Consider the following 12,684-nt stretch of genomic DNA (forward strand, 5'->3'; position numbering starts at 1 on the left):
GAAAGAAAGAAAGAAAGAAAGAAAGAAAGAAAGAAAGAAGAAAGAAAGAAGAAAGAAAGAAAGAAAATTAATGTGTGGTTCATTCTAAGACAGTATGTTCACACACATAGTAGTTATGCACACGCCCCTACCTATGCTGCATTCTACATACACACCTACACAAACAGCCTCTTTTTATAAAATACATTTTTAGCAAAGAAAGTAAGTTATAATATACTTTTAAGGATACATTTTAGAAGGTACTTGGGTGGCTCAGTCAGTTAAGCATCTGTTCACATCATTATCTTTGGGTCCTGGGATGGAGCCCTGTGTCTGGCTCCCTGCTCAGTGGGGAACCTGCTTCTCCCTTTGCCTCTCCCCACCGCTCCTGCTCTCTTTCCCAAATAAAGACAATCTTTTTTTTTTTTAAAGATACAGTTTGAATAGGAAAATTTTCTTTCTTTCTTTCTTTTTTTTTTTAAGCAGGCTCCACACCCAGCATGGAGCCCAATGTGGGGCTTGAATTCAAGACCCTGAGATCAAGGCCTGAGCTGAGATCAGGAGGCAGACATTTAACCGACTGAGGAACCCAGGTGCTCCAGTTAAAGTTTCTATTTAAAAAAAAACCCATAATTTATTATTTTGAACACCTTGATTAAAAAATATTAATGTTTAAAATAGAGCAGTAGTCTCTATTTTTCATTCCATGCCTCTTAATCCCATTTGGAATTTTGAAGCTGTGTTATAGCACACAGGTCAAACTAGTTTTTATTCATCTAGTTTGATTTTCTCCAATGAAGGAAGTTAACAGAAGAACCTGGTATATGGACTTCGCAGAGAGTTTTTATTAAATCAAGAGAGTCATACTTAAGCATACTTGGCTCTATAGCAGGTATTTTATGCTATACAACCTCTAGACTTCTGTACCACTTATCACTAGTTGTGTGAAACGGCAATATATAGTTTAGGTTTTGCTATAGCATAGATAAAGTCAAGTTGTTGCCATAGTGGCTTCAAAGTTGCATTCATTCACGTATACAAAGCTTTTCCGAAAGACTCAGTTCAGTTTTAAGTTTTAATAACTTAGGGAGGAAAAATGCTACACACTTACCTACGTTGGGATTCCCGCTGGGCGACCAGAGTAACCGCAAAGTTACACCCCTGGCCCTTTGCCTCCTACCTACCACCGCTCTCTGCCTCTAGAGAGCACATGTGCCGTGTCACTTCCACAAATCCTACCCGCCCTCAGTAACCAAACACACCATTCGCACGCAGGAGCAACGTCTCCAGACCCACCTACAGGCTAACCCAGCTCAGGACCAGGGCCCCTTCTCCTGGATAAAACTTACCCCACGAGGCACTTCCCTGGCCAGCCTTGCCGGCTCGGGCCATCTGTCCCCTGCTTTATCTGTGCGCCTTGGGCAAAGCCCCCTGGTGGCCGTTCCCCTCCCTAATGCATTTAACTGCACCAACCCCACACCCACACCCCGGGACCTTCTCCCTGTCTCCGTGACATTCCCTTGTTCACTGACCCTCTCAACCGCTCATTCATTCCCTTTCTGTCATTCCACCCCCAACTCTTCCCTCTGCAGCACCACCCTGTCAAATGTCACCTCTCCCCACGCCCCTAGGGGCGGCTTCTTGGTGCAGTGGCCCCTTTCTAAATCTCTCCGTGCCTCGGCCTCCCTCCTGTCTGCCTGTCTCCCGGGTTCGCGGTCAACCATCTAGAGTCAGGCAGAAGCAGCCCTCCTCGCCAGCCCCCCGGGAGAGCGGAAACGAGGGATCCTTCTCCCACTAGTTGTCGGGGTCAACCTGGCCTCAACCCTGGTGGCCACGGGATTGGGGACGGGGCCTTAATCCACTCAGGTTCCAGGACCTCAGAGGCTTCAAGTGGCCGCCAAGGCCTCGGCAGAGTCTCGGGCCTCCGTCCAGCGCCAGATGGCCTCGGTGGCCCAGGTGGCCCTCCAGAACGAGCAGACCAGGGGGGGGCCTGCATGTGCCTCATGGAAGATGCTGTCACCACATCAGTGGAACAGGTGCAGTTGAGGCCCGACTACACCCCGATGGTGGCAGCCCCCGCTAGCCACATGGCTCCCCCCCCTACCCGCTGCTAATCATCCGCACGCAATTAATGGTGGCCCCTTGTGTTCTCCGATTCATCCAGGAACCAGGTCGTGGAGTGTCCCGGGGATCTGTCAACCGACTCCTCCTACGCCCCTACTCCCGAGGGACCCCACGGCGCCCCTACTCAGCAGGAAGTAGCCAGATCTGAACGGACGCCCTATACCAAGAGGATCGGAATGTTGGGCCCGCAGGATGAAGGGGGATCGGGAGGATCCAACCAAGGTGGATCGGACCCTCCACCTTGTCACCCTCGCCTCGGGACTTTCCGGCCACCAGCGGACCGCGGAGGCCTCGTCATCAGGGGGAGAGAGGACCTGCGGGGAAACCGGGACCGCACCCCACCCAGACCCCATATTAGGGCATGGGCAGTTACCGCCCCACACCGATTCCACCAGTAAGGTGCCTAATACCTATCACCCGGTGCGGACACAACCCCTTCCCCTCCCCGCAAAGAGCTCGCCTGCACCCCCTTAGGGCGCGACTTCCCGTGCCCGTCCCCCTCCCCTGCGGCCGCGGAGCCCCGAGAGCCCGAGAGCCCGAGAGCCCCAGAGCCCGTCCAGCAGAAGCCTGCCTCCTCCCACCTTCGCCGGCCTCTTTCATTTCACTACCAACCGGATCCAACCTGACAACACACAAGTTTCAAATAAACTGTATTTGAAAATTTAGTATTTACACTTATTTTACATTTATATAGTTTTAATTTTGAGTAATAATTTTCTTTGTATTTTAAGTTCCTAAAATACATTTAAGAAAAAATTCATTTGAGAGAGAGACAGAGCACAAGAGCACAAGCCGGGAGGAAGGAGGAAGGGAAGGGAGGAGGGGGAAGGTGCAGAGGGAGAGGGAGAAGCAGGCCCCACGTGGGGCTCGATCCCAAAACTCAGGATCATGACCTGAGCTGTAGGCAGATGCTTCACCAACTGAGCCACCCAGGAGCCCCACTCCCTCTGGTTTTAAGATGGAAAATATTGGCTGAAACAAGACACTAAGCTTTGGGCCAACTTATGTTTTCAGTTTGTGCTTGTTGAAATGCTTAATGGATAAGCTGTAGGACTCTGACTGGCTATTACCAAATTTGTTTTTTTTTTTTTTTTTACAGGAGACTCATTTTATTTTTTTTTTTTATTTATGATAGTCACACAGAGAGAGAGAGAGAGAGGGAGAGGCAGAGACACAGGCAGAGGGAGAAGCAGGCTCCATGCACCGGGAGCCCAATGTGGGATTCGATCCCGGGTCTCCAGGATCGCGCCCTGGGCCAAAGGCAGGCGCCAAACCACTGCGCCACCCAGGGATCCCCGCTATTACCAAATTTGAATGAAAAAATGGTTTGAAAGAAAAATATGTTGCAGTTTTAAAAGAAAGATTCTTGTGTTTATTTTTAAATTTAGTTTATTTAATCACACATTGGTAGAAAAGTTGAAATTACAGGAAAAATATATTTTTCCTAAATCCTTTTTTTTTTAAAGATTTATTTATTTATGATAGACTGAGAGAGAAAGAGAGAGAGAGAGAGAGGCAGAGACACAGGAGGAAGGAGAAGCAGGCTCCATGCCAGGAGCCTGATGTGGGACTCGATCCCGGGACTCCAGGATCGCACCCTGGGCCAAAGGCGGGCGCCAAACCGCTGAGCCACCCAGGGATCCCCTTTTCCCCAAATCCTTAAGAGGAAGTTCTCCCTTGATGCCCTATTCACCCCTTGTAGTGTATTAATTTTCCAACGGCGACAGGTGTGTTACACTTAGATAGGAAACATCCCTGTTTGGTTATCCAAACACTTTCTTTGGCTCTGCCATCCTGCACCAAGCCGCTCCCCACTGCATAGACTCCTCCTTGGCTCACCCCAGCTCTTCCTTTTTTTTTTTTCTTTTTTTAAAAAAAGATTTTTATTTATTTATTCGTGAAACACACACAGAGAGGCAGAGACACAGGTGGAGGGAGAAGCAGGCTCCCTGTGGGGAGCCCAATGCAGGACTCAATCCCAGGACCCCGGGGTCACACCTTGAGCCAAAGGCAGACAGATGCTCAACCGCTGAGCCACCCAGGTGGCCCTATGCATCTTGTTAACTTTTTTCTAGAGCAAACAGTGTAAAGCAAACTGGGTACACTGGATGGGTCAGAGAAATTGTTTTATAGTCAGAGTGCATTTATACCATTTACACAAATCTGTATCAGTTATGCTCCCTGACTTATTGTTATCACAGTAATCAATCAATAATTACTTCATTTTATACTAAGTCCAAGCACAATTTAATAAAATGTAATGCCTGTCTGGAATAACCAGCTTCATTCGTCTAAGAGAAAAAGTACATTATTTAATATTCTTTTTCATATTTAGAGGAAAAACTATTAATCAAATATTTTGGCATTTGATAAACACTTTCAGTGTGGCTTAGTTACTACAGATGCTAAGATGTAACCAGATTTTTATTTCCAACAGATGGCCTGGAGCACCAAGCCTAGGGGCTCCTCTGCTGGGCTCAGGCAGTAGTGGCATCACCCACACCCGGTGACCAGTGTCAGAGCCTCCGAGTGCACTTGGATCGACAGCACAGCAGGGTGACAAGACTTCAGGCAGAAGGCAGGCAGAGGTTACCCCATGGAAAGGGAGAAGAGAGCCCAAGGGAGACAAGAAGGGAGTGGAGGAGGAGAAAGAGCAAAGCAAGAGAAAAGATGCATGGCATGGTTATGGTAACTTGAGACTGCAATCGAAGGACGTATAGGAAACAGAACGAATGTTCTAGAAAGCACCAGAACATACCTCACACATAACAATACACATGGTGATATTTTTATTGTTTAGGTTTTTACATTTCTAAATCAAAAGAAAATGCATTCTGACCTATGACCCATGGTTGAGTCGGAGGAGGTGGGGCTTTGGTTGGTTTTCAGGGCCACAACTCAGTGGCCTCCTGCTCATTCAGAGAGCAGCCTCTCCTGAAGTGATTACAAAAGCAAACTCTCATCTTGCGTTTTCATTTGTGGCTGCATCAACTGACACGAGAGAGAGGGAAACACATTGCCTCACATTGCCTTGAGTTTATGCAATGTATTTAAAGCCTTTTAGCTAACACAGCTCTTAAATCTTTACATCACTCTGAGGTAGATCGAAGATCTGAAGCTTTACCGCCTCCTCTACAAAAACAAAAGCCAAAGCAAAACACAGAATTAAATCAAACACACACAAAGTTGAGAGTAGGGTGCTTGGCCTTAGCCATCCTGATTTAATCCGGTGTAACAGAACGAAGTCAGTTCCACGAACTGTAAACTGGGGACCGTGTCTGGAGTTGTCCCACCTACAAGCCAGTTCCATTTGGTCAATTGAAACCACATTTCCCGCTGGTCCCCTGAGTGCAAAGCCGTAAAGATTCTGCTTTGGTGAGCCTTTTAGTTCTCTTTATTTGACTACTTCCTTTTGCACTGAAGATCAGTGCCTAATTGCTGCTGTCTCTTGACATCATTATTTTGGGGCATCAACTTGCGCCCGAATGAGTACCTGGGCCACAGGTGGGGACGCAGCCTGAGCTTCTGGGCAGAGCCCTCCTGTCATCCCATCCGAAGGGCGCTTTGTGGATCCTGCCATTCTGGCTCTTTGTGTGACACCCTCAGGTTCAGGAGCCTGGAAAGCGGGGCGCAGTGTGACAGGCACTGCGAGGAGAGAGACATGGGCAGACGACGCATTTCTGGCCCTGAAGGCACTTCACAGGGCTCATAAAATCATCTGTTCCTTCTTTGGAAAAGTGGGTTTCCCTGGCTTTTCTATGTTCTAGTGCGTATTGTTTTTCTGGCTTCTGTTTCTTTTCACTGTGGTGTTGTTTGCTCATTATGCTTTCAAATATTGCCCTAAATAAACCCCAGGGTGTTGCAAATCTGTATTTCCCTCAGCATAGACTGTGCTCAGTTAGCCAATGATTGAATATTCCACTGCCTTTCACAACAGAATAAGCAAGACTTTCTAAGGTGAATTTGTTTTTATGAGGCACTTCAAGTCAACTCTGGTTTCCTGGCCCAACAAGAAGTGAAATTTCCCCCAGAAATACAGCAGGGTTGGTAAATCCTGGGCGACTGCAGACTCTCGGGGCCAAATGTGACAGCAGGGGAAGAACAGGAAATATTCCCTGGAGCAAAAACGATTGACACACAAATAACAAAACATGCGGTTTTCCAGACTCACTAAGTATTGAGAGACAAAAGTGTGAGCAAAACCCATTAGAGCAGGCAGGGGGGCGCCGGAAGTGGCCACTGGGTTATGTGTTTTTCCGAAGCCATGCCGTCATCCTGGCATTTCGCATTTTGTTCTCCAGATTTTTGTTCTTTATTGTCTGTAATTTGGCATGGACTGTGAGCCTCTGGTGCTCCTCCAACATGTTGCTGAAAAACTGCTGCAGCTGAAAGCACCAAGGGACGGTGGGTCAGTGCACGCTCACGTCCCATTGAGGCAAAGTAAGGCAAGGTCAGGCTGAGTAGCAACAGGCTTCTGCCCATGGCCTCTTGTGTGCCCCGAGGAGACCGTGGCTGAGAACATGTGCTGGCGACCACACCTAGCCTCAAGAGTAGATGCAGACCAGAAGCCACAGGGAGTGGGAACTGCACCTGCTTTATTCCCTGCTCTGCCCCCCAGGCACAGAGTAGGTGCTCGGTAAAGACCTAGGGAATGCGTGTTGGATATTACGCAAGATTTGTGGACAGAGACGCAGTGAGACTGTCTCTTATCTGGCAAGAAGCTTTGCAACTGCCAAAGCTCAAAAGTGGCACATAACATCTGTGCTTTTACAAGTGTGATGCTTTATTTAAGAACATTTAGATAGTGGGTTTGCCCACCGGCTAGATTCCTTCACTGATTCACCTCAAGCATTTAGTCATGGGAACATCTGGCACAATATTATGTATAAGCCAGACCCCAATGAACTAATAAGTCATAATCTAAAAAATCTATTTCTATGTCATTGGATTAGAACTTATTTTTTTCTTTCAACTTTTTATTTAAATTCTAGTTAGTTAACATACACTGTAATATTGGTTTCAGGAGTAGAATTTAGTGATTCATCTTGTAGATTTAACACCTGGTGTTCATCGTAACAGGTGCCTTCCTTAATGCCCATCCCCCATTTAGCCCATCCCCCCCACACCTCCCGCCATCAACCCTCAGTTTGTTCTCTATTGTTAAGAGTCTCTCATGATTTACTTTCCTCTCTCTTTTTTTCCTTACCATATGTTCATCTGTTTTCTTTCTTAAAGTCCACATGAGTGAAATCATACCATATGTGTTGTTCTCTAACTTATTTCGCTTAGCATAATCCACTCTGGCTCCATTCATGCGGTCGCAAATGGCAAGATTTCATTCTTTTTGATGGCTGAGTAATATTCCATCACACACACACACACACACACACACACACACACCACCTCTTTTATCCATTCATCAGTCAGTGGACATTTGGGCTCTTCCCACAGTTTGGCTATTGTTAATAATGCTGTTATAAACATTGGGGTGCATGTACCCTTTGGATCTGTATTTTTTTTATCCTTTGGGTAAATGTCTAGTAGTGCAATGGCTGGACCATAAGGGAGTTTTATTTTTAACTTTTTGAGGAAACCACAATTTTCCTGGATTAGAATTTAGAACATGAGATGACAGTGTACCTATACCAGCTCACAAAATGTCACTTAAACCCTAATGTACTTGAAATTGAGAAGTAATAGGGCCATCTAACCTAATTACCATGTAAAAGAAAAGTAAGTTTCCAGGACAGAGTAGGCTAAGGAACCAGGAACCAGTCTCCAGCCCTCTCCCACACCTGCCCACATCTGCCTGCAGTGGGAACCTCCCACCCACAGCCCTCTACAGTGCAGGTGTGTGGGAGGGGATTTGGGGTTTGTGGGATGGTCGGTGGGGCTTTGCGTGTGCTGGAGAGCGTGAGGCCAGGCTCCAGCCCGGTGAGTATGCAGACCCAAGCAAGAGCTGCAGAGAGTGTATAGTCTCCGTGCTGCTCTAGAGGCAGAAAGGACTAATGTAACTTTTCATTTTCTTTTTAATAATTATTTTCGATATGATCACGTGAACATATAGATCATGGCAGGATTCTTGGTGATTAAAAAGTTTTTGACAAGGATATTCATAGTAGCTAATTTACTTGTTTTCAAAATGGCAAAAATGCTACCACTGCTAAACATATTTTTACATTATTTTTTTAAAAAGAAACTATCAGTGATTATAGAGTTTTTTGGAACTTTGGGGACTGCTAAATTTTTATGCACCTCGTTCATTCATTAAACAGCAAAAACACCTCACCAGGTTCTGTAGACACAGAGATGACCTGATGCTCTTCAGGAGATGCCAACACAAACTCAGCCTCTGTTCTGGAGCTTTCCTTCCTTCGGGCATGTTTGGGTATGCCCTTCACTCTCCTGTCCACGGAATCCCTGATAAATCAGGTCCCTGAAGCTCAATCTCAAGCAGGCCAAAACCCACACAGAGATAATTCCTTTAGGAATTACTGATTCTTCCTCTCTCATAATAATAACTACATAGCTGACTGCTTCTCTCTTTTTTATTTTGGCTCAGGATCAAACTTCAGGACTCTGTGACCTACATGTTTTTTGTTTTATTTGCTGGGGCAGAGGAGTTGATTTTCCTTTCCTTTTCTTTTTTTTTAAACCAGGTTGATTTGTGAAGTGGATGGAGCAAGCTCCTATTCCATCTCCCTGCTCCAAAAAGCCATGTGATATATTATTGGATGGAGAATGTATTAGATATTAAGCTGTTAACAACAGATACCACACCTGATCTCAGCCAAAAGGCCAAGAAGCAATTGATTTTCCTGTCTTATTTACACAGGCCCTTTCTGGTTTGTATTAATATAGTTCTGGGCCACATGTTTAATTTGCACTCATGCATTTTTTTTCAAAAACATTTACTGAAATCAACTGAGATGAAATTGATGGACAAAAAACTGAATTCTCTTGAAGTGTACAAGTGAGTGAATTGTGATCACTGTATACACCCGTGAAACACATAGCCACGGTCAAGATACAGTAAAGTACACTTCCACCACCCACAGATTCCTTCGCAATCCAGCTCTCCCTCTATCCCAGGCAATCACCAAGCTGCCTTTTGTCACTAGAGATGATATCTGGCATTTCCTAGAATGTATCTGTTTTTTTTTTTTATCTCAGCATAATCATCTTGAGATATATCCATGTTATTACACAAATTCTTTTTTTTTAATTGTGGGATAGTATTCCCTGGTGTGGATATATTATAACATTTTCCTTATCTATTCACCTATTGATGGATGTTTGGATGGTTTCCAGATTTTGGCTAATGTGAATAAAGCTGCTGTGAACCTTCATGTACAAGTCTTTGCATGGATATAGTTTTAATTCCTCGAGTAAAAACCTAAAAATAGAATGGTTAGGTCATATGTGTCTAAATAACATTTTAAAACACCGTCTATTTTCCAGAGTAGTTGTACCATGTACCATGTACCTTCTCACCCAACGGCAGAAAAAGAGAGTTCTGGTTGCTCAAGTGTTTGCCAGTGTTTGTTGGTGTAAATCTGTCTCATTTTATCTGCTACTAAGTGTAGAGAGGTTGTGTTTAATAGATATTTTTTTTGGCCCTTTAGCTTGCTTTCTGGTTATAGGATCCCCTTTTTCTTTCCAAAACTACTCCTCCCCTATCCCAGGGCCTGTGGTTTGGGTGGGGCTGGCTCCAGAGTGGGCACGTGATCCACTCCCACCGCAGTGATACAAGTGACCCAAGTAGGACCACAACCAGAGTCATTCCACAGGGCTGGGACTTGAACTTGGGTGAGCAAGGACTCTTCCTTCTGCAACTGAGGGCACTGAGGATGACATAAGCCTGGAGCCACGTTTGCCTCCTGTGGAAAAATCCAGCCTAAGAAGAAATTCAGCCCAGGAGAAAGCAGAGCCTAGAAATGGCAAGCTCTGGGGGTGCCTGGCTGGCCCAGTTGGCTGCGCGACTCTCAATCTCACGGTTTGTGATTTGGAGCCCCACACTGGGTGTAGAAATGACTTTAAAAATAAAATCTTAAAAAAAGTAAAAGAAATAGCAAGCCCCTTGTTAGTTTCTAGAATATAGGTATGACTAAAACATGGTTTCCCTCCTCAGGTTGCTCAGGATAGCCTCAGGCAGTAGACACATTACACACCCATGATATAGGTATTCACAGGAGATCGGGAGCATGCAGGAGGAGAGGGTGTAAATCAGTTAATTGAAAGATTCCTAGAATAGGTGGTTGGAAGCAGGGTCTTAAAGGATAACTTGGACAGCCAAGGATAGGCATGGTGAAGTCACCCAAATCAGAAGGTAGAGTGTTTCCAAAACCTGGAAAATGTGAAACAACACGACAATTTAGGAAAATCTGTAAGAGGAAAAGTATTTGGGAGTGTCTCTCATGTCCTCCTACACTCAGTGGTGAGGCAGGCAAAAGATGAAGCCAGAGAAGCAGACAGGGGCCAGGTTATAATGAAAAGATTTAAAATGTCTTCTAAAAATTCAGATGAGTTACTGAAGCTTTGACAGCAGGGCAAGGACTGGCAGCAAGATGAGGGCTGGGAATAGAATGAAGAACCATTTCCTGCTCACAGTGAAAATAACACCAACAGGAGCATGGAATATAATAATTCAAAAAGCCTGTTGTTTTTAATTTCAGCAACTCCAAATTACATTAAAAATGGCTTCTAAGTTATCATTATAATTCACAATATCCTCAGTACTTACCTCTGTGATCTGTAAATCTGTACTTATGGTTCTCCCTATTATATACATTAGAGTAACCAGTGATTGTGTTCCATACCTGCAAAGCAACAAGATGCTAATCAGGAGCAGAAAACGTTTTGCAAGATAAAGCTATACTTTATATAGCAGGTAAATGCTAAGTGCACAGCCCCCATTGACTGCTATCTCACAAATGTAAGCAGAATCATGTACGAACTAGTTTAGCTTCACAATTTAACAGGAAATCTATTATCTGGAAAATTTTATCAGTCATAAGGAAATATTTATACAGTTTAATATCAATTTGTGTACACATAGTTCTGAAAGCTTTATTTAAATATAAAAAGCTCTTCTTAAAAACAACTGTTTTTATCTTTTAAATGAGGTGGTTAAAATAGATGTCATGTACCTAAAACTAAGACCACTTATATTGGTTAAGTACATATGCAAATTATGCCCCTTAAAAAACTAATTAATATGGGATCAGTTTCAGAAACTCTGGCTAACCTACTCTGAAAGCTTAAATTTTGTATTTGTATATGCTTTTTGGAGAGAGGATCCATGTCTTTGAATATTCTCAAAATGTTGGTGATCACTGAAGTGGTAAGTGTTCTAGCTCTACTTCTCCTCCCTCAAAGAGGCATAGGGACTGAAATGTCCCCTCCAGCTTAGCGTCCTTAATATCCAACAAGGATCATCCAGAAAAAAACCATGAAACACTGTTATGGAAAAACACCAGATACATACCTGCCCAAAGCGTTGCTGTGGTTAAAAAGGTAAATAAAGACTTTTGGATGCATTAAAGAAGAAAGAAAATTAAAACAGCGTTAATGTTCTGGACGGAACAAGAAAGGATTGCACTGCCATTCTGTTCTATTGATTATTGATAGTTAATACACACTATTTTTTTTTTTTACACACAATTGACTTACTTGCAAAATGTATCCTTGAAATTAAAAAATCACAGGAGTCAATGCTGGCATAATATCCAAACAAAGGTGAGAGAAAACAGTGCTTTTATTCTTTTTTAAGTTCTGAGCTCTAACGTGAGCTGTTTCTAGTTGAGCAAAGCAAAGGACAAGAGAGAGTCTCCATATAAACACGCTTGTTTCTATAGGGAAAGAGGACTCATTTCTTTTTTTTAAATTTTTTTTATTGATTTATGATAGTCACAGAGAGAGAGAGAGAGAGAGAGAGGCAGAGACATAGGCAGAGGGAGAAGCAGGCTCCATGCACCGGGAGCCCGACGTGGGATTCGATCCCGGGTCTCCAGGATCGCGCCCTGGGCCAAAGGCAGGCGCCAAACTGCTGCGCCACCCAGGGATCCCCAAGAGGACTCCTTTCTATAGGGAAAGAGCTACTCCTTAGCTCCCCATTTTTATTGGCCAGGTATTAAAAGTGTGAAACAACTCAAGAAATCTGGCAAAATTTGAAAGGAAAAAAAAAAGTAGAAAATACCTAAGGCCCAAATGTGTGATTTTCTACCAGGCAGAAGAGGAACACTACCCTGAAAGGCAGATCTGGGTTTGAAGTGACCTTGGACAACTCGTAATTTGGAAAGACAAGACTAACATACAGTGAGAAGCATCGTTCTGGAGAGGAAAGGAGATGCTGTGTGTTGAAACACCTACCAGAGTTTCTGGCACACTTTGTCCCTTCCTGTTCTCTCAAGATTCAAGAGGAGGTTTTTTTTTTTTTTTAGACATATTTATTAATAAGAGAGAGAGAGCATGAGTGCATGTGTAGGGGGGTGAGGGGATAGGCAGAGGGAGAGAGAGAATCCCAAGCAGCTCCAAGCTGAACACGGAGCCCCATGTGAGGCTCGATCCCAGGACCGTAAG

General features: G+C 44.4%; 1 protein-coding gene and 1 pseudogene across 3 annotated transcripts in view; both read right to left on the minus strand.

Annotated features, from left to right (window-relative positions):
- Window positions 1-4,869: 4,869 nt before the first annotated feature.
- The window catches only part of LVRN (laeverin), a 68,301-nt gene continuing 60,486 nt past the window's right edge, over window positions 4,870-12,684 (minus strand). Inside the window, exons 19-20 of one of the 3 annotated variants that reach the window (XM_055302379.1) lie at window positions 10,847-10,922; window positions 4,870-6,218 (exon numbers count right to left, since the gene is read on the minus strand). In XM_055302379.1, the coding sequence (XP_055158354.1) occupies window positions 6,090-6,218; window positions 10,847-10,922 (205 nt within the window). In that variant the 3' untranslated portion in view covers window positions 4,870-6,089. Of the gene's footprint in view, window positions 6,489-7,206; window positions 9,984-10,846; window positions 10,923-12,684 lie in introns of those variants that run through there. The other 2 variants (XM_055302378.1, XM_055302377.1) reach the window with 2 other exon arrangements.
- On the minus strand, window positions 8,749-8,913 carry LOC129495323 (U2 spliceosomal RNA; annotated as a pseudogene).

This window comes from Nyctereutes procyonoides, unplaced genomic scaffold (genome assembly GCF_905146905.1).
Source record: "Nyctereutes procyonoides isolate TBG_1078 unplaced genomic scaffold, NYPRO_anot_genome, whole genome shotgun sequence".
In the NCBI taxonomy this organism is placed as follows: domain Eukaryota; kingdom Metazoa; phylum Chordata; class Mammalia; order Carnivora; family Canidae; genus Nyctereutes; species Nyctereutes procyonoides.